The following is a 21,810-nucleotide window of genomic DNA, read 5'->3' on the forward strand; positions in this document are numbered from 1 at the left end:
TTTAACGTTTAGCTAATATTTACTTTGCTCAAATCTTTATAATTATTTACAACTCTTAGTAAGATCAGTGTTATTCCAATTTTATAGATTGGGAAACTAAATCAGAGAATCCCCAAATGTATTAGTTTTGAATTATCAAATGTATTAGGATTGAAATGTTGGTTATCAGCTAAAGTACTGCTTCCTTTGGTACACAACTCTTGATTTTTCTTCATGGTAACAACTTGAAAAGCAGGGCTTATAACTCAGATCTCTCAGACTCTTAAAAGGGATGCTACCAATATGAAGGGCTAAAGTTCGAAACAGACTTCACATTAGTCTCTTTCATGGATAATCCTGTATTAATTACTTTGGTCTTAAATGGGATATAGCCAGAAAAATGTGAGATTAATATTATTATTAGTGATTACAGCAAAATAAATTGCCAGTGTTCAAGGTATATAAATAAAGCCTACTTTTAAATTAGGTTATTCTAAAATAATCAGTGGAAAAGTATAAGTGATAGTTTCAAATACTAATGATTTGTTACATCCTTAGAGTTCTTCACAGTTTTTCACATTGCTTTCTAAATATCATTATGTTTAACTGCCATAGTAATTAGGAGATCAATGGAACCAAGGTGGTTATTGGCCTAGCCTTACAGAAATGGAAACCAGGGCTCACAGAGAGTGTTGACGCTTGAGAATCCAGCTCTTTGGCCACCTCCACTAGGTGTTCACCGCACATCTAGACACCAGTCCCGTGGTTTGACAAACTGTACCTCCAACCTGAAATAATTAAGTGTATGCTCAGATTAGTTGCCCTTGATTCCCAAGTACATTTTAGATGCAGTTAAGGTTAGACAGTTGATGGTAGAGTTATCATTTGTGCCTGATTTGTTTGAGACCAGATACTCATGGATGCAGACAAGATGTCTATTGGGGCACCCAGGGACACTGCTTGTGGGTCAAATGGCAGCATAGTAAGGAGAAATTAGAGTATGAGATGTGTGAAATGCTGTAAGCAAGTGCCATGACCCAGCGTCACCAGGTAATCCACAGTGTGATGCTGACTGTCGCTTCGTTTATGTCAGTAGAGGCCAAGACACCTTATTTAACATCTTATCTAGCTCCTGAATTGTTTATTGAAAAACATTCTGTGATTTCTCCTTGTGCCCACCAGAAGCATATGTAGGCTGAGGAAATTAACAGGACAACATTAGCAGGACTATAGTTCTCCAATCTATAAACCTTATCTCCTCAACTTTTCATTTTTGTTGAAACTTTTCATTTTCCCCAACTTTTCATTATGAAATTTAAAAATCTATAGCAGAGTTGAAGGGGAGATACAGTGAGCCTATGTGTATCCTTAACTAGATTAACAAACGATTGATTTTTGCCATATTTTAACTCAGGAGGGGGTGTTTTTAAAGTATTTGTAAGTACATTTCAGCCCAAAATACTTCAGTCTGCATCTCCTTAGAATGAAGCCATTCTCTCATGCAACCAACACCACCACTGTCATATATAAGAAAATTAATAATTCTATAATAGCTCATATACAGTCATATCACATTTCCCCCAATTGTCTCCAGAATTTATTTTGTAGTGTTCTGGATCTGATTAGGGTTCATGCATTGCATTTGGTTGTTATGCCTCTTCAGTCTCTTAATTTCTTTTAATCTATAAAGATCACCTCTGTGTTAAAAAAAAAAAAAAGAATTTTAAGACATATCTTTTTTAAAGAATTTAGACTTGTCTTATAGAATGTCCTGCACTTTGGATTTTCTTATTTTTTCCATCATACTTAAGAGTCAGATAAATTTTTTTTGCAAGAATACTATATAGATAATACTATGTAGTATTCATTATATCATATCAGGAGATAAATAAGGTTAGGTGGTTTCATTGATCAGAGATGCTAAATTTGATTACTAGCAAATTTTGGGTCTCCCATGGGTAAGTCCAGGTTTAATGTTGTATGTTTCCTTGACTAACTGTACAGCATTGTTAATAATTTTTTAAAGCTTATATTGATGTAATTAATAAGAATAATAAATACCTCTAGTTTAGAAATAATGGTGGGCTGATAAGTTGTATTCACCTTGTCTGCCCTTTCCTTGTTGAATAAATACCTCAAAGATTCCTTAGACTAAACATTTCCCTCCACCCTCCTTTTTATCAGTGTGCAGGAAATATTTACAGATTACTCCCTCCCAGCTCCAGTGGGAGATAAAAGTAAACATTGATGGAGGGAGAATAACAGCACTGTGAATGTTTATTGAGCCATTATCATGTACCATGACACTGGGCTAAGCGCTTTCTGTGGATTGTCTGCACAGTAACCCAGTTAGGTAAGCAGCATTATTTCCCCATTTTACAGATTAGGAAGCTCAGGCACAGAAAGAGTGAGGATCTTGCCCAGGGACCCACAGCAAGTAAGTGGTGTAGCTAGGGTTCAAACCCAGGGCCGAGTAAGTCTAGAGCCCGTTTCTTACCTACTGCGCTGTGCTGTCTCCATTACAGTGCACCAGGTATTGTACAAGACGTGGTTTCATGCATTTTCTTGTATAATTCTCACATCAATCTATAAGCAACAGTCTCATTTAGATGAAAAGTTACTTACCCCAGGGCATATATGATATCTGAACCATTGATCCTATTTTGTGGTTCTCTCCCATGTTTCAGCCAAGGTCTTTAACAGCAGAGTGGTTTGTCCAGTGGGGTCCCTTTTCCCACTTCCCAGCACCCACATAAGCAGGAATCGTGTGCTGGAAACGAAACCAGGTGACAGAAGCAGCTGCACGAGCAAGAGAAGCCTGATCGGTTCCGCATTAACCAGATGGCAGGAGTGCGAGCCTTCAGTTACAGATCGGGGACCGTCAGTGAGAGATGGGATGACACTGAGCCTGAAATAAAGGTTGCGGACATAAGACCAGCCTTCCAAGGGGAAGTGTTTCCTTACTGTCTGCCCTCTCACACAGAGAGGGTGTGGCAGTCTTATTTGAGTAGCTTCAAACCAAAGGTCCAAAGCTGTGAAGAAATTTCCGAAGGAAAGTGCGACTACTTATAGTTTTCGATGCTTTCTATTGATTTCTTTAGATTTTTTCTTTTAACATCATCACTGAGTCTGTATATAATTATAGCATAATAAGCGGAGGGGAATAGAAACAGTAATATCAACTATTTTATAGGATTTCTGTGAGGATTCGATTTACACACACACATACAACACAACACAGTGTAGCAAGAGTTCCTAACAGAGTAGGCATTCAGTATGAAAGTTATCATAGTTATGTGAGTTTTGTGTTTTCACATGAAATGGGTCTGGGCACATTCCCTAAATTAGGACGTCTGGCCCCCCAGCCCAGAAAAACAAACGTTCTAAACATTGCCAGGCTCTTACCTAAGCTAGAGACCAGGTCTCGCTTAGTGAGCCTCTCTGGCACTGGCAGGAGGCCCCTATTGCCGTGGTGTCCGTCACACTCTGTCCTTCTGTTTCAGGTGGTTAGCTCAACCAATGGAGAGCTGAATGTCGACGACCCCACGGGAGCCCACTCCAATGCACCCATCACAGCTCACGCCGAGGTGGAGGTAGTGGAGGAAGCTAAGTACGTTCATCTTTCAAGGGGGCTTTTGAGTTATAGGTTGAGAAATCTTTTCTCTGTCTTTTCCTCTCATGTGCTGCTCATTTCAAACTGGATTTCTCATGCTTGTGCCCACCGCTTTCTTCCTTAGAACATTTTATTTTGTGCATGGTACCTTAGCCGCCGCCACCCTTCTTTAGCTGTGATTTCTGGGAAGACAGTCACTTTTTCTAGTCCACATGGATGAAAAGACAGTAGTGACCTAAAAGGATCATGGTATAAAAGCTACACCCAAGAATAGTCACGAGTCTCTTGGGGGCCCTGGAGCCTCTTGCTCCCTAAGGGACAGAGAGAAAAATCTGCTTGTCTCACCATGGGCCATGCTGGCCAGCCTTTGATTTCTGATTCTTGGCTAACCGCTCTATATCTGTAGTCCTAGACAAGGGGCTCAGAGCCCTTTTGTTCTCAAAGTATTCTGAATTCAGAGAGACTTGGATTAGTCAGTTATCTGTACCTGTTGAATGAGTGAGTCTTGGGAAGGAGAGGAAATCACACTAACCCCAAGAAGGTGGAGAGCCCCTCTTCCCTTTTCTGCTTCTCGTGCATGTGATTGCCTTGCCCTTCCCATCCCACTGGCCTCTAGCGCTCTCTGCATGGTCTGTGTTTAAACTCTTAGAAAATGGGGTCAAAGGTGAAATACTGCTGATTCTGCTACAGAAGCAGCATCTCCATCACTACTTTCCCTTTTTGTCCCAGCCTGAGTTCAGGTCCAGATTTAAGCTCCAGTGCAACATCAGGTAGGGAGAGAGAAGTCCTTCACAGATTAGCATCTTCTGCCATGCCCATTATGGATGACTTTTCTTATAAACTCTTTGAGAACATGCAGGCTGTTCCCATATCTTCTTCTCAGAAGCAGGCAATGTATCTATTATGACACTGTGCCTTAAATGATCTTTTGAGCCTCCAGATATAGCCAAGCCGGAAGACGTTTGTGCCTCCGTAGGAGGTAGTAAGAGGCTAATCAAGATCTGCATTCTTCCTCCTAGATATCAGCACAACTTTGCATGGTTGTTGCCCTGCCCATTCCTGTGCTCTGCTGCCCATCTCTGTGATGGACTCACTTTGCTTTCAAAGGTCCTTTCCTTCAGAAGCCAGGGCTTGAGGATTCCTACCCAGTAGATAGGGGGCTATTCACACAAAGAGACAAAAAGACTTGGACTCTCTTGCTGAGTCCCTGCTCACTGTAGGTAGCTTCAGATAGCCCTCTCCTGGTTAAAGTAAGGCCCTAATATACAGGGAGGGCAAAGCAGGGGTTTAAAGTCAGGAGGAGACCATTTTCAGAAAGGAAACATGCTCCCTATTCTCAGGGACTTTGGAAGTTTTCATGGTACTCAGTATTTCAGTTCCCACAACAGAACTTCACTCTCCCAGATATACAGTGTGGTTTCTGAGCCCTCAACCTTGACTGCACCTTGGAGTCTCCTGGGCCACGTCAGAAAATACAAGTGCCGAATCCTGGCTCCAGAGCTGCTGGTTTCATTTAGCAGGGATATGGCCGGAGCATCAGAAACTTCTAAAGTTCAGGTGATTGAGATGTGTAGCTGAGGTTGGGAACCACTGCACCGGATGTGGTCTGACGGAAATATTGTCTGAGCTGCAAGGTGGCTGCACCATTCCTCCCACCCCACCTCACTCCCAATCCACGGCTGTGGCTATCACTCTGAAGGCTAGGTGAGCTGTGGATTTACTACTGTGCTCTGAATACCAGGATAGGATGGGCTTTAGTCTTACAATATGCCCTGTACAGATTTATCTTTGAACCAGTTTATTTCATTTCATTTTGGTAAATGTGTACACTAATTGTATATGTGAGTGTGGTGTTTGTGTTCTATGTAAAAGATAGGGGACCATTCGCACAAAGAGATTGCAATCTGGTGTGTTCTGTTCTGACATAATCTAAATTCCAGGACATAAAGAGAGTTTAAAGCCTCCCCATTCAGCAAAAAGGACCTCTGTGCCAGGTTCGAGCCTTCTGAAAGGTGTGGAAACCAAAGGGGAGCAATCGTATTTGACCAAATGTCATCCAAAAGCATGGCTTAGGACATGTTGTCTGCTGATTTCCCCAGTGATTTCATGAGCTGCCAATCCATCTTGCCCAGAGAACTGTCAGGGCACAGCTGTGTGTTTTTCTTCATGGCCTTTTATGTATGAGGAGAGTAGTCAGGGGGGCGGAGCCATGTGTCCACCTGCCTGATCAATTTCATGGGAAGAAGTCACAGCTAGGGAAGCACAAGGCATCCCACACAACTCCTCATTGCACACAGCTCTGACGCCATTTGTCCATGCAACCTGCTTGTGGAAGAAGAGGGGGCTGTTGCTTTTAGATTAAGATTCAACCAGGGTCCTGAGCAAACAGTGTGAAACCTTCACGTCGAAGCTTTTGATTTTGGGTTTCTCACCCAGCTTGCTTCATGTAAAGGAGGAGAGAACAGGGTCTTGTTTGTTTGTACTATAAACAAAATGAGTGTCTATCTTACATTTAGCTCTAGGACACATATCCTTGTTTAAGTGTGATTGAAAGGGTAGTGAGGCAAGGCAACTTTTCGGTTGACTTTTGTAAGAACACAGGAGTTTTTGGTTATCCACTGACTTTAGCTACAACTTGGCACACGTGGACCTCATTTCCCCTGAGAATTAACAAGAGTGGGATTTAGGCCCTTCTCTGGCAGTTATAACTTAATCCAGAGCAGCAGTGACCCTCCTTGTTCTCTCCTAATAGGATAAAGTGTCTCTTAAGCCTGTTTTCCCCTCTAGAGGAAGAGCTAACTGCTGGCCTTTTTGGTCAGGCATGTATGTTGGTCTTACAGAAAGGCCAGGGACTTCTCTTTCCCTCAGAATATTTGGGAGATCAGCTTAACAAATTGCATGGTATGACGTCATGCAGGAATCAGAATGACTCGGCCTTGTGCCTGTTTGAATTCATACAAGCAGGATCATGTGCCCTTTTTCCTGCTCGCTTTCTGGAAGTTGCCCAGGAAAGCCCACTCTCGAGGCTCCCACCAGCTGTTTCAGTTTTGCCTTAGTCCTCACAGCTCCAGCTCCCACCCTGACGCTTCTGTCAGGCACCTCCCCCTACCCCCTCCACTTCAGTGTGGGGACCAAGTGGCCTGGGCCTACTCACCCTGCCTTGACGGAGGAAGAACCTAAACACAGACACATACTGCATGTTTGCATGGCTCACAGGGAGTCGCTTTCCTCTCACCTCTGTGGACTAATATCTCTCTTTCTCTCTCTTCCTTTCTGTGTTTTTCTCTTCACACATTCTGTAGCTGCCTGAAAATGCTCAACCTGTGGTGAGTCCCTCTCTCCAGTTCACATGCTCGGGGAGTGGACCCGGCTAGGTTGGGATTGGCAAAGCCAAACATAAGGCCTCAGGAACACTCAGTGGCTTCCTCATGCCACCTTGTGCTGTCCCCGCCCAGGCCGGGGCACTAGATCTACAAGGTGGTGATGGGCAGGCCTGGGCATTCACCTGGGAATCATCTGTTCCCTCTCTCCTTTCAAATCCACCACACTGCTGCCTCTTCCTGTCAAAACAGTATCCCACAGTATCCAAAACAGTGTCTTCATTTTTAGCTGAGCACATTTTTTTTCTGAAATTAACATGGCCAGATATTATCAGACAGAGAGGGACAGAGGTAAGAAGACCGAGTTACTGTATCAGTTGTATAATCAGAATCTAGTTGCTCCTCACAACAGTCATTGCCAGATAATCTCACATTCTGTGGTTTGGTCTGTAACCTTGAAATTAGCAGCTTTGGAAAAATCTGTGACTTTTCTTTTTGGTTTAGCTGGTTTTTCCATCTGTAGAATATGAGTCTCTCTGAGTAAGAGAGCTACTTCTTGGGGGAAAGATGGACATTTTGTTGTTGCTGTTTTGAGTTTTTTGTTTGTTTTTCATTTACTGTCTGTTTTCCCACTTTTCTCTCCTTTTCCCTTCCTGTAAGGGTTTAGTGGGCCGTGGACTGACTTGACTAATGAGATACTGGGGCCTCTTGTTTCCACTCTCAGAAAAGTTTCCTTGAATGCATTTTTAGTTACAGCATGAGGTGTACTAAAGGGGAAGCCCTAAAGATTCTATGTTGGCTGAGGCACATTCTTGCTGGAAGACAGAGCGCCCTTGCCACCCCTCTGCCTGAACACGGCCTTGACTTCCCAGGTGCTTGTGAGCTGTGCTCTGTTGCGGTCTGGAACCCTCCCCCACATTGTCTGCACGCATGGGACAACATTCTGTGTGGTGATTACAGTCTGCTGGACTCTGTTCTGCTTGTTTCTACTTGTCTTCAGTGACTGGGTTGGGCACCAGTTTTTACCAGTCTAAGCCAAGTTGCCCGCAGGGTTTCCCCAGTGGCAGGGTGTATTGAAGATAATACAATGCAGGGTTTGGTGCAGATAGAATTTGTAGTATTGCAGTACCAAGGAATACATGTGGCCTGTTTATTTACCAGACATGTGTCTGTGTAATCTGACGTTGTCATGGTCAGTATTTTCCTGTGAGATGTCAGTCACATGATCCTAACTGCCGAGGGCCTATCGTGTGCTCGTCTACTCTATGCTTGGAACTCTAGGGGGTCCCAAGGCCTTCCCCAAAGAGCTTAGGTGCAGTCTGCCTGGAGAGGTAAGACACACATGCTTGAAAGGTCACATGATATTGTCCCTTGAGAGGTCAGTGTCAACAGGGATGGTTAAGGAAGACTTGATGGATACTGTGGGGCTTAAACCCAGCGTTAGAGCAAAGGAAGGGTGTACCAGCACAGCAGAGAAGCATAATACAGGAATAGCTGAAGGGAGGGCGAACCAAAGGGCCAGCTGGAAGAAAACCCAAGACCCGGGAAGGGCTCACCGCTTGTCTTTCATCCTCTTCTGAGAATAAGACATCTGTATGGAGTCAGTCAGTGGACTGGTCTGGTGTCTGACGAAGTTTTAACAGGTCCTGTTGCTGGTAGTCAGCACAGAAACCAAAGAGTCAAAGAGCAGATTGCAGAGACTGTTTCCTCATGGGTAGAAAACTATTAAGAGCTTTGCTCCTGCTGAAGTTCTAACTATAGTAACTAACAGAAATTAATCTAAAGCTCTAAACCGCAGCTTACACTCTCCTCCGGTCAGGCGAATTCAGCTTTGCACATCAGGTTATGAGATCCTTGTCAGTAGATACTAATTTTTATGTCTTGCCCTGGAGGAGATGAAAGAAAAATTCTATCATTTGAATTGGACCAAAACAGTATTTTGAACTTTTTAATGATTGCCCTTACTTAAAAACACAAAATCATTATCTTAGTACCCTCCGAAGAGAATAATAGAAATTGACTTAAATGCTAGTGATCCCTCTGAAAATCATGGTCAACAGGGAACAGGTAGCTCTACTGGAATATTGGTGCTCCCATGAGATTTCATTCACCTTATTTAATAATTTCTGGACATTCACCTTGAAAAATGTCTGTTTTCTAAAGCATATATACAAAAACAAGACCCTTCTTTTTTTTTAATCCTTCCCCAAGGATATTCCATTAAGGACTGAAAATAATCAAAAGTGTTAGTCATTTTTATTTAAAAGAAATTATGCAGTCTCTAAATACAAAGGACACTTTGTTTAGTGACTGTATTGCCACTCAGTAATAGTACATCTCATGTGTCATCATACTCTTAGAAAATCTTTTTTAAGACTCTCTTAAGGACTTCCCTGGTGGTCCAATGGTTAAGAATCTCCCTACCAATGCAGGGGCCACAGACAGGTGCGACCCTGGTCTGGGAAGATTCCACATGCTGCAGGGCAGCTAAGCTCATGGCAGCACAACTACTGAAGCCCTAGAGCCCACGAGCCACAAAAAGAGATGCCACTGAGATGAGAAGCCTGCCCACTGCAACTAGGGAAAGCCCTCAGGCAGGAACAAAGACCCAGCATGCCCTAAGTAAATAAATAAAATGTTGTGTTTTTTTTTTTTTAACAAAACAGTATTTTTAAAAAATTGTTCAAAAAGTTTTTTTTTAAGCCTCTCTTTAACCACCTGTTTCCAACATCTCCGTGTTTAATTCATTCAGATATGGTTAAAGCCCATCGTTTTTCTGTGTAAACATCAATTTCTGCATTCTAGGAAGACACTTTATCCAAATTTTTAATAACTAGTCCATTGGGTATGGGAATACCAATGGGTCTGACTGAAAAAGGAAGGAATCTGAGCTACAGTGGAGGACTTAGGGGCTCAGGGAAGTAAGCAACAGCACTTTATTTCTTTGTGAATACTTTTGATGTTTAACCCAAAAGGATTAGGCAAAAGAGCCAAAGACAGTTTCTGAGAAAACTTTTCTTTCAAGGATCCAGCAATCCTGAGTTACACTTCCAGCTTCTCTACCCTCCATCATCTGGCATCTTTGACTCACTCGCCACTTTCTGCCCCTGGCATTCTCATTTTTTATGCATCAGCTTCCTGGAAAGGACGTCTTTTGTACCAGCTGTGTCACAACCCTCTTCACGCTCTTCTGGAATAGTCACTGCCTGAGCAAGTGCGACTTCCGGTTCCAAAGACTGCTGTCCTGGGGCAGGGGGTTACCCAAGCCCAGGGATGTGGCAGAGCTGTGGCTGTCACCCAGGAGGCAGCTCTTGGAGGGCTTATGAAGGGATGAGGCCCAACCCACCACCCTAAACAGGGTCGGTCCTTGAACCCAGTCTGGCCCAGCAACAGCCTCAGAGAGCTGGCTGAGAAGGACCATGCAACCTGCTGCTTCCTGAACTGAGGCACTGATCCTCCAAATGAAGAGTGGACTGTGCTGATTTCAGTCAAGAGATCTGGGCTCAGCCAGTTATTAGGGTCAGGGCTTCTCCTGCCTACACCAGGTAGCTGACCAGGGCTGGGGATGGAGGGCAGAGAGAATCCTTAATCCTTCATTGGTAGCATCACGAGAGCCTCCTAGAGTTCCAGACGTCATATTTTTCTTGGTATTTGTTTGGCCTTAGTTTAGCTTCCATACCTGCTGACCACTAAAGTCGCATTAAATAATTTTGCCTCTTGTATTAAGTGGCAAACAGTGCATCTTTGAGGATCCCAGCCTTGGTTCAGTGTAAAGAAAGATGGCAGGTTGAGGTGTTAGACTAGGAAAGAAGCCGTCTTCATCCTTTCAAAAACGCCTGCCTGAGCCCCGCCCTGCCTGCAGCCCTTCGATGATAGGGTTTGCAGTAAAGTAGCTGTTTCCTTTGGCTTTCCACTGCCCACTGCCTCCAGTATGCGCACCGTAGGTGGTGGGCGGCCCTGTGGGTGGGTGCAGTCCACAGAGGCAGGCAGGAAGCTGTGGGCAGCTGCAGGCTGACTTGTGATCTTCTTGTGCTCCAGGTGCTGCTGCTTCTTTAAGAGGAAAAGGAAGAAGACCACCCAGCGCCACAAGTGACCAGTGCCTCCCAGGAGTCCTCAGGCCTTGGGGACTCTGACTCGATTGCACCCGCAGCTCCTGCCATTTCTCATTGGAAGGGACTCCTCTGTGGGGGGAGGGTGGAGATTCAAACCAAAAAGAAGAAAACAGATGCCCCCAGAAGGAGCCAGTGTGGGCAGCCAAGGCCCAGTGGGTCAGTGGCCACCGCTACCTGCCTAAGGCTCTGAGCAGGTCCCAGAGCCGCAGGTCCTCCACTGCTTGCCCTCTGGGCTGCCTGGTTGACTCTCCTTCCTATTGTTTACAGTGAAGGTGTCATTCACAAAAACTCAAGGACTACTATTTTCTTCCCACCCCTTAGTTTACTCCTGGTTCTTGCCCCACCCTCAACCCTCTCCAGCACACAAGCTAATGAGCTGAAGGCTTTGTCTGCTGAAGGAGTTTAAGAGGCTGAGGGTGTGGCCAAGAAGGTGGGAGGAAGGTGCAGGCCAGAGCTGGAGAAGGACCTTCTCCGCCCACCAGCTGTGTTGGCGGCGCAGCTCCCTCTCCGTGCCTGTGCAGCCTCCACCCCCAGCTGGCCGTGGGGTGCAGGTTACTCCCTCCTTCCCTCTTGTGAAGTTACACTGTAGCACGCAAGCTGTGAGAAATCTGCAGTCTACTGTCCCTGCGTGTTGGCGCTCTCAGCTTTCTTGACAGGCGGACTCTGTTCTCCAGACAGTAGTAGTAGAACGTTGCAAGTTGTTCTGAGCAAAGGAAAAGACTGACTTTATTGCACTTTTAGTTGTTTTTTTCCCCCCTCTTTTTCGTTGTCGTTGTTGTTTTAACACAAAAAAGAACCATGGCAGATGCATATTGTGTCTGGTTATATTGGGATTTTTTTTACTTTTTTTCTGTTTGGAGGGGGATGGGGCCAGCCAAGCCCTGCAGAGAGAACGTGGGTCCAGAGGACATTCTCCGTGGAAAGGGCGGGGTCTGCAGCACCCGGAAGAGGAGGAGCCAAACTCTGCCCTTCTGAGTGAACACTCAGGTTGGCAGGGAAACATACTTGAATTTTCATTCATCTTCTCGGCTGCTGAAGAATGTCCCTCCCAGAGCCTCTTGACCTCATCAGCCGGCAGTTTGGACAGTCTTGCTCTCCAGCACGTGAGAGGAGCCGGCCAAGCCAGACTGCGACCAGGAGACAGTTCATCCCAGAGAAGGAGATGCTTAACAAAACCGGAAATACCTGTTTCCTTCACTGCCAGGGACTTCCAACTAGATAGCCATGTGACTTCTTTAGTGACTCGGGGGACAAAATTAGTGATGAAACAGCCACCACCATATTGCCACTTAGTGGACAAGAAGGAGGAAAGTGATCCTGCCTTCCAACTGCCAGAGGAAACCTCAGGATTTGGCTCATCACAGGGGCCAGGAAATAAAATTGGTGTGTACTCTGTCCCAGTAGATGGGTTCCAGCATTTGGGCTGGCCTGCCTGCCTTAGCAGAAACCAAGCATCTGCAGGTCTTCTCCCAGCAGGCCCACAGCAGCAGGCTTAGGACTCAGTGCCTGGGGCTCTGAGTGAACAGGAGGGGCTGGGCTGGTGAGTGCAGGGGAAATTCCAGGGGAAAGGAGACCGAAATGAAAGGTGTGAAGTTATTTTCTCACTTGGACGCTGACTCCTTCTAGATAGCCACATGTCTAGAGCCTGTTCTCCCCCGTCCACTCTCCACATCCCCCATGCTGTAGACACACGACGTGCTGCCGTGAAGGGTCTCAGTTCCTCATTCACTGCTTGAAAAGTCAGCAGTGTGTGGAGTTAATCTCCTCATCTTGATTTTCATTTGAGTTGAGTGGCTTATCCAAGTAGTGATTTCTCATTCCAGAGGTGATCGAGGAGAAAGGATTCAGTCCATCAGAGAATGAGGTCTTGTATCTGGGGGTAGAGAGAGCTAACCATGGGGGAGAGTGACTGGTGACTTAGTCTAGGGGGTTTGGGGAACATAGTAGTGCCTCTGGCTTGAAGTGTAGAGCTGTCTTTTGGACTGGAGGGTGTGGGCCTACTTTCTGGTAGTTGATATTTTCCATGACGGGTCCCTTGATGTATCTTAGAGGAACAGTTACTGGGCTTCACTTGTGTTCCACTGGGCCTTGGCTAGGAAAGACCACTTCATTGGCTTCAAATTTGCCTAGCTAATGTAAAGATTGTGACCTTTAATTTTTTAAAAGAAATTTTCCTGTAAATGAAACAGAATGGCTGGGAGATGCAGGGACACATCCCTTCCCCACAAGAATTTTGAATGTTGGGGTTTGCTTCCTTGACATTAGCTGGTGGTTCAGGCATTGTCACTGAAACTTAGATAGTTTCTCAATTGGCATCTGGGTAACTTCTCAATTTGGGTAACTCTTAACTTCCTGTAGAGAATCTTTACCTTCCACATCCCAGTATAGAAAAGGCCTTGCTTCTCAAGGGAGGGCAAGGGCAAGTGGTGAAGTCTGGAGCATCTCTGGCCTTCCATAGTCCACTAGGTGCCTCCCCACTTCCACAAGGAAAGCAAGGGTAGTTCCCAGCTTGGCTGCAGGGCGGGCCCTCTTGAAGCTGGATTTATGACTTTTGGAGGGTCTTAAGTTTGTTTTATGGAGAAGGCAATGGCACCCCACTCCAGTGCTCTTGCCTGGAAAATCCCATGGATGGAGGAGCCTGGTAGGCTGCAGTCCATGGGGTCACCAAGAGTCAGACACGACTGAGTGACTTCACTTTCACTTTTCACTTTCATGCATTGGAGAAGGAAATGGCAACCCACTCCCGTGTTCTTGCCTGGAGAATCCCAGGGACGGGGGAGCCTGGTGGGCTGCTGTCTATGGGGTCACACAGAGTCGGACACGACTGAAGTGACTTAGCAGCAGCAGCAGCAAGTTTGTTTTAAAGGCTGGCTCTTGGGGGACTGAGCCTGAGCAGTTGTGGGGGGTTCTTCCTAATGCACTATTCTCACCCTCAGCCTCCCACAAACCTCTTATCAGATATTTGATTTTTCATAACAAAAGTGAAACACCCAAATTTTTCTGGCATGCCAAGTAATGGTGATCCTCCCAGGGCCATTGGCACTCCAGGGTGGTTCCAGACCCCTGAGAGATTCTATTGTGATCTTTAAAAAAGAGTACATAAGGAGTAATTTGGCCATCAGTTCCCTCCCCATCAGCACATCCTATCAGGGCTGCCGCCTCAGCCCTGTTGCTATCGTTGCTTATGTCCATTTCTCGGCCAGGTCCTCTGGCATGGGCACTCCCTGCACTTACTGCCCACCCAAATCCACTTGCTCCATAGTCCGTGCACTTCCCCCACTTGACAGCCATGATACCTAGGGGTCTTCTTCAGGACTGATGCAGTTGTTGCTGAGTTAGCGTTAAGCACTAACAACAGCTGGGATTCTCCCAAGCCCTGCTGTCCTTCAGATTGCATCCTGAACAGATTGAGGCAAGCAGGCCAGGAATCCGCCAAGATGTAAACGGTCCTCCCTTGTGACTAGAGCGTGACCGTGTCTGTACAGTCTAAGCACGTAAGGGTCAACCACTTGCTGTGCATCCCTTGGCATTCCTCAGAGATCTTGCTCCAGATGGCTCTGCAGGGATGGAGCGTGTGCCAGCAGCAGCGTGCTCTCATAACTGCCATTTGGGGTCTGTCCAGGAGGAAACGGTCTGGGAAGGTACAAAGGTGACTAGGTTGGCCTTCAGTTAAAGCCCCACTGTACTTTGGAATGCAGGGGTAACAGCAGATAGCAGGATTCTGAGTTTTCCAGGAGAAGGGTTGATTGCCTGTTCATTCTCAGTGAACTCCAAGTTCATAGAAATAGCCCCTGCCATTAGCCAGAAGAGGTGTCCATCTCCTCGAAAGTACCTTCCAACTTAGTTCACTGGAAATGTACGTTGGGAGTACATATTCAGTGTTGGTTCTCAGTGTTAGTAACCACTTTTGTTGAACAGAAAAAAGTGAGGGTGACATTATGTCAGAGTGGTTACTAAAGATCATAGCCTTAACCTTTTTTATGCAAAAGACAACCTGTCTCTCTTCCAGTGAGCCGCATGGCCTGCAGTTTTCAAAAATAAGTGCTTTCATGGCAGCCTAGAAAGAATCTCCTCTAAAGAAACTGATCTTCATTTAATGCATGTCTATATGCCTCTTGTGTCCCAGTCGCCTCTTCTGTTCCCACATTGACACCAGATTTCATTCTCAGTGAACTGCTCTGCCAGTGTTGTCTCCCGTGTCAGAGCCATGTTAGGGCTAGAATTTCTCAGATCAGGAGCTTGCTGTGCCATACAGCCAGCATTGCCTTTGCTAGGCCACTGCCACCATCCCCACCATTGATCCAAGGTGGGCAGATGAATTCCTTTAGGAATTCCTTTAGAAACCTTTAGGGGGCCAGGATGACTCGGCACCCTATCTGGATTGATGTGAGCAACAGGCACTTTTCTCTGGGGTTCTTGCTTTTGCCAACTTCAGGGCTCCAGGAAGGTCCTGCCTCCCAGTCTTCCTCCTTATGGTTTGCTAGGAATCAAAATGGGATGCCTGTGGGTTGTATTTTTTTTGGTGGGGAAAGGGAGTGATTTTGTTTATGAATAAGGAAACCATGGCCCTTTTGAGGGTTGGCAGCATCTTAAGCAGTGTTTTAGCCACAGGTAAGGAATCTTGGAAATCTTTGATCAATTAAGCAGTCTTAAAAATCTGTTTTTCCTAATTCCTTTTGCAGGTGACTGAGTGCAAAAGGTTTCTCCATTGTATTCAAAATAGTAAGTAGGTTCCCTGGGTATAGACAGTAGTAGTTGACATACTTCCTTAAAAAAGCAACCAAGAAGTCCACTCCAGTGTGTATTTGTAGCTCAGCTTGTATTACAAAGGAAGAAAGTGAACGTGTACTCCATATATTTCTAGTTTGGTTACCAAACTCCATGTTATAAAAATCTCAGTTCTGTGGACGGAATTTATTTTGCTGTTTTTCTTCTTGTACTCATGATCATCTTCCCAGTGCCATCACCACCTTCGTCCATGGTAAGAAGTGGGGATGTCATGCAGTCGTCCCGGTAACACACAAGAGGACAGCTGTCCTGACTGCCCCGTTCCCGCAAATCCCCTCTTTCAGAGCAGGTGAGACATTTTCAGTGTTCCCCTTCATGAGCTCCAGACCAAATCCCAGGCCAGCCCTTACATGGAAAGCTTTTCTAAGAGGCTTATCAATCTGTTAGGAATGTCTCAGGAAGATGAGCCATTTCTTGGTGGGGAGGGGTGAGGGAAGGGGAGGACTATACAGATGGGTGTGTGCGGTTGCATTTGTATGCCTCTGTGTGTGTGTGTGTGTGTGCACATGCCAGCGCTCATCTGTGTCCATTTCATTTCCATGAAGACAGCCCACCTTAAAAAAAAAAAAGCCCAGGCTGCTGGACCATGTGTTCCTGAATATTTTCAGAAGTAAACAAGAAACAAGTGAGTTTCTAGTGTAGCCCCATTTATCAAGCAGAAGAATAAACAGAAAAAAAAGATGAAACCAAAAATATTATAAGCTTCCCCCACCCCCGCCATGGAAAATAATGTTGATTCAATTCCCATTGGATGTATACATGCTCTAATTTATTATATTATTATTTTGTCTGTTTCTTACATCTTTGCCCATTGTACTTTTAAAAAGATGTTGGGATGTTGCTTGCAGTTTTTTTTTTTTTTTTAAGACTAGATAATGTATAAATCAGCTGTGGAAATCAGTTTTGATTGATGTGTGGATGTGATTATTGTTAAATGCCTTTTTTTTTAACCTTTTATTTTAGATACATAATATTGTTTCATAAACCCTGGCACTGGTCTGCAAAGCTCAGCTGTGAAAATGAAACTTGTAGTATTTTTAAACATGAATGTCAATTTCAGGTGTATTTGAAATGGTTCCTCCAGGAGAGAGATTTGTACACCATTTAGTAAAAACTCCTCTGCGGAGGAAGTAGCCTTCTTTGAAGTCAATGGAAGTGGGTCTTGATATTATCTCAGAGCAGCCCATTTCCTAGGGCACCATGGAAAACACAAATGTGATCTCTAAGTATACCTCTTCTCCACTCTGGGGAGGAAAGGACTCAATTTGCACCCTTTTTGTATGTAAAATAAAATGTCTTACCTTTCTTGGCTAATTTTGCTTGTTTTGGTTGGTTGGTTTGGTTTTAACCTCTCCTGGTTCATTTGTAACCAAGTATCCAGCTAGGACTAACTTCAATATGATTGAAGGCTCCAGGAATGAAAATAATGCCTGATATTTTCACATTCTTGCATCATTCTCTTGGGTTGAACATTGCCCTAGCCAGTGCGTCACTTTAAAGATAAACATTTCTGGAAGAATTTGGACATTCATCACTTACTAGTTTGCTGTATCCCTGTGGTTCTTCAGTGCTAGAATACCAGGAAGTTAAGATCTGCTCTGAAACAACTAGGAAATGGCAGCTTTGTAATTCTGCTCTGCTAATGAACATCAGTACAGACAGAAGGTGTAACTATGATGTAACTATGTAACAATCTAAAATCACCAGTGCATATACAGCACAACCACCAATCTGGCCAAGATTATCTGCTTCCAGTTTTTTTTTATTACCACTCAATACTACTTAAATGGTCTTCCTTCACTAATGAAAAACACCTGTAAGATGATCATTAGAGGGCTTCCCTGGAGGCTCAGTGGTAAAGAATCCGCCTGCCAATGCAGGAGTGAAAGCGAAAGTCGCTCAGTCATGTCCAACTCTTTGCGACCCCATGGACTATACAGCCCGTGGAAGTCCCCAGGGCAGAATATTGGCGTGGATAGCCTTTCACCTCTCCGGGGATCTTCCCAAGCCAAGGATCGAACCCAGGTCTCCCGCATTGCGGGCAGATTCTTTCACCAGCTGAGCCACAGGGGAAGCCCGCCAATGGTCAGGGAAAATGTGAGAAGCAACTAAGGCCATGCGCCACAACTACGGAGCCTGTGCTCTAAAGCGTGGGACCCTCAACTACTGAAGTCTGCACGCCCTAGAGCCCCTTTAACGCAACAAGAGAAGCTACCGGAAATGAGAAGCCCACTCACCGTAAGAGTAGCTCCCGCTAATCACAACTAGAGAAAAGCCTGGGCAGAACTGGAGACCCAGCACAGTCAAAAAAAAAAAAAATCATCATGAAAGAAAAACTTCATACTGAGAGCACGGTATCCATCAAGCTTGTTTTTTCCCCAAAAGTCGGGGATTGGGGGGGGGGGGTCGCTGGTGGAAGAAGGCTATTTTAGCATTAGTTCCTCTTTTGGTGAAAGGCTGCTTTGAAAACTAGCTTGGTAAACAGTTTTTCTCAGTGTGCAACAGCGGGCCAGGATCCTCTGTCCATGGGATTCCCCAGGCAAGAATACTGGAGTGGCTGCCATTCCATTCTCCAGGGGATTCTCCCGACCCAGGGATGGAGGCCAGGTCTCCTGCACTGCAGATTCTTTACCATCTCAGCCACCTGGGAAGGTTATACGGTGAGTACCCTGAGTTTTTGAAGGTTATCACACTCAAACCCAATTCGGTGGTGACTAGTCTTTGGCCCACACGGACCAGTGTCTTCTTGCCCCATCCACAGACTTCCTAACCTAAAGCATTGGTCACCAACTGCCAAACGACTTCCACTCCCATAAAGGCGGGGCAGGCCACTGGCTCTGTCTGCTGGGGCTTGTAGTCTCTTCAGCAGCCCAATCCCTGGGCTTTTGGAGGCGGTGCCGCCTTCCGCTGATCTCTTCCCATTGATAGGTATCAGCGAGCTACGGAGCCAATGAGGCTGCAGTAACGTGGCAGCCACCCACGAGCCGGCGTCTCCGCCCGCCCCAGTCGGCGAGCCGGGCTCCGCCCCGCGTCGAGACCTACCATCCGGCGCCCAACTAGAGGGGGGGAAATGGGGCCCGCCTCCCTCTCGGAGTCGTGCAGGAGCCCCGGGCCCCCCCGGATGCCCTCGGTGGAGGCGCTGGGTCACACGTCGCCGCATCCCCACCCTCTTCCGGCCTCGGCGCCCGGGCCGCGCTAGCTTCTCCCGGTGGATGCTGCGCCTCTCGGAGCGGAACATGAAGGTCCTATTCGTCGCCGCCCTGGTTGTGGGCTCCGTCTTCTTCTTGCTGTTGCCTGGACCATCCGCGGCCGATGAGAAGAAGAAGGGGCCCAAAGTCACTGTCAAGGTCTGGCCTCCCCTCTCCAGACCTGCCTGGCGAGGCCCGTCCTCGCCTCCAGTGTTCAGGCCTTGGCCCAGCTGGTTACATGTGTCCGGAGCTTGGGCCTGGGTGTCCTCGGCTTTGGCTCTGCCCCTCCCTAGTCTCCCTACTGTGGCCTCTTGGTACCTGGGCGGTCCTCTCGCCTTCAGATAGGAGAATGACGCGGACCCTCCCCGATCGCCCGGCCCTGACCCAGCATGCGCAGCTGGGGCCGGGCTTGCAGACTTTGCAAATACCCCTGGTGCTAGGGAAATGGTGAAAGATCTCGTCTGCCAAATTGTTAGTCCTTTCTCTTCTTAGGCCAGATTTTAGTCACTTCCAATTCCAAAGCACAGCAGTGTAGTTTAAACCTGAGTGGTTTAGGTGGTTTAGTGGTTTAGGGCCAAGTGGCTCCTCTCTTTATGGTTTTTTGATGTTAAATTTTAGAATCTGGGCCCATTATTTATTTAGAGCAAAGGTTGTTACCCAGTAGTGAAAAGAGAGTGTAAACTAACATATGGAGCATTCATTAGATTTTCGCGAGGTTTTTGTCGCCACCAAAATCAGATGCAGAAACACTGCTATTAAAATATGGTTCTGTTTTCTCTACCATCTTCCAGGTAGTTTCTTGGCCCTTCATTCCCTAGGAAGATCCCTTTTAAGATGCTAAGTTTTAAATGGCCTTTTTCCTCAGGTGTACTTTGACCTGCGAATTGGAGATGAAGATATAGGCCGGGTGGTCATCGGTCTCTTTGGAAAGACTGTTCCAAAAACAGTGGATAATTTTGTGGCCTTGGCTACAGGAGAGGTAAGTGGCTGGAGGCAGGGTAGCCATACTCAAAGGCGGTGAAGTTTGGCAAGTAGGGTGACAGCAAACTGACCTGCAGAACGTGGCCCATCCATAGCAGTGGGCCTTGCAGAGCGCCAGCTGCACCCTCTGGCCCTGGGAATCCAGGAGTACCGCATCTTTGCGAGAGTTTTAAAAACTAAATCCAGAATTAGAATTTTTCTTTTTTTGGAGAAAATTTTTCATCTTTGAGATCTTGATTATTCATCTTTGAGTAACTGAAGGAAACATCTAGGGAAACTAGCTTGTGGCCTCTGGACCAGAGTGAGAGGCCCAGAGCTTTCCAGATTTTAAGGAACTGAATTCCTCATTTAAGAAAGTTTGCATTCCAGCTTTCTGTTGCATCAGCAGGTAATTTTTCTTTTTTTCTGTCAGTTTCTTTGAAATTTGTCAGTTTCTTCCTATGAGTAGATTAGGAAATGAAAAGGGAAAGCTAGAGGCATTATGTGAAGGGGAATTGTATAAAGGCCAAGGAATGTGGGATCTTCGCCTTTCCTGGCCTGGACTTTGGTCACTAGTCACCCAGTAGCATGTTGAAGGATGGATCTGCGGCAGGGCTTTCTCTTCTACAGGGCCTGTCTAGTGTCTGCCTTGTGCCTCATGCCATGTTCTCACCTTCCTATCCCTTTTTCTAGAAAGGATTTGGCTACAAAGACAGCAAATTCCATCGTGTGATCAAGGACTTCATGATCCAGGGTGGAGATTTCACCCGGGGAGATGGCACTGGAGGTAACCTCAAGTCCTCTGGGCATAGGGGTGTCTCAGGGCAGCCCCCAGGGCGGGAGGGCCAGGGAACCCAGTACAGAGGAGAGGGAAGAATGGGTTTCAGGCAGACGTAGGAGCATTTTGCGCAGCTGGCCAACATGCTGATTTAGCCTCTGACATTCCCCACTGTATCTGCTGAGGGGAGGGAAGCAAAGCAAAACATGCCTGTAGGTGATTGTAGGTCAGGTATGCAAAACTCGTGTGCTGACCTTGGAGGCCCCAACAGGACTGAGAGAAATTGCTTTCCTTGGCAGTCTCTCACCAGAGAGCACTTGACAAGAGCTGCCGGTCTGACCCCTGCACTCTTTGCACAGTAGGACAGACGGACACCCTGGACTAAGCCGCAGGTGTCACCACACTTGGGTGTACAGCCTGTCGTTCTCTCGGACCGCAGCTGCAGCTCACCCAGCCGACCAGTGTTGACGGGGCCAGGCTCTGTGGTGGGTGCTGAGGACACAAAACAAAAACAAAGTCAGTGGGACCGCAGCTCACTTTCACTTCCAGTCCCTGAAAAGGCACAAACAGGCTGTGACACAGCTTTTAGGGCTCATGCTCTGCCCTCAAGTTGTTTACCATTTCGGTGGGAAGAACTAGGAGAAATCACTAGGAAAGTGACACAAGATGTCATGGTTGGCTGGACGAGAAGGACAAGCAGCCGTGATACAAAGCACTGCATTCATGGGTGACACGCTGTTGAGTGTCGGCCACCTTCGCACTTTGTGACCGCAGGCAGGCAAGGCCTCTGAACCTCAGTTTCCTCGTCTGTAGAGTTGGGTGTCAGGAGCTGGGGGTGCTGGGGGTGGTGAGGTGAGATTTTGAGTGTGCAGCGCCCTGCGAGCGGTAAGGAAAGCCAGCCATCCTCAAAGCGCTGACAAGTGGAGGACTCACTTAGGGCCAAGTGAAAGTGATAGCCGCTCAGTCGTGTCTGACTCTTTGCAACCCCATGGACTGTAGCCCGCCAGGCTCCTCTGTCCATGGAATTGTTCAGGCAGGAGTACTGGAGTAGGTAACCATTCCCTTCTCCAGG

General features: G+C 46.4%; 2 protein-coding genes and 1 long non-coding RNA gene across 7 annotated transcripts in view; 2 read left to right on the top strand and 1 right to left on the bottom strand.

Moving 5' to 3' along the window:
* CSNK1G1 (casein kinase 1 gamma 1) overlaps nucleotides 1-17,126 on the top strand; it is a 153,146-nt gene extending 136,020 nt beyond the window's left edge. For 2 of the 5 annotated variants that reach the window (XM_069596226.1, XM_069596229.1), the window contains 2 exons: nucleotides 3,483-3,589; nucleotides 10,951-11,834. In XM_069596226.1, the coding sequence (XP_069452327.1) occupies nucleotides 3,483-3,589; nucleotides 10,951-11,005 (162 nt within the window). In that variant the 3' untranslated portion in view covers nucleotides 11,006-11,834. Of the gene's footprint in view, nucleotides 1-2,666; nucleotides 3,590-10,950 lie in introns of all 5 variants that reach the window. The other 3 variants (XM_069596225.1, XM_069596228.1, XR_011258213.1) reach the window with 2 other exon arrangements.
* Nucleotides 1-17,244, bottom strand: LOC138443596 (uncharacterized). The gene is made up of 4 exons (XR_011258216.1): nucleotides 17,114-17,244; nucleotides 8,469-8,798; nucleotides 2,605-2,887; nucleotides 1-767 (listed from the first exon to the last, which is right to left on the bottom strand). It is a non-coding gene; the product is annotated as an uncharacterized lncRNA (long non-coding RNA).
* Nucleotides 16,602-21,810, top strand: part of PPIB (peptidylprolyl isomerase B) — an 8,336-nt gene continuing 3,127 nt past the window's right edge. The window contains exons 1-3 of the mRNA XM_069596239.1: nucleotides 16,602-19,159; nucleotides 19,866-19,979; nucleotides 20,654-20,747. Coding sequence (XP_069452340.1) covers nucleotides 19,025-19,159; nucleotides 19,866-19,979; nucleotides 20,654-20,747 — 343 coding nt within the window. The 5' untranslated portion in view covers nucleotides 16,602-19,024. The remainder of the gene's footprint in view (nucleotides 19,160-19,865; nucleotides 19,980-20,653; nucleotides 20,748-21,810) is intronic.

Source organism: Ovis canadensis, chromosome 7 (genome assembly GCF_042477335.2).
Source record: "Ovis canadensis isolate MfBH-ARS-UI-01 breed Bighorn chromosome 7, ARS-UI_OviCan_v2, whole genome shotgun sequence".
Lineage (NCBI taxonomy): Eukaryota > Metazoa > Chordata > Mammalia > Artiodactyla > Bovidae > Ovis > Ovis canadensis.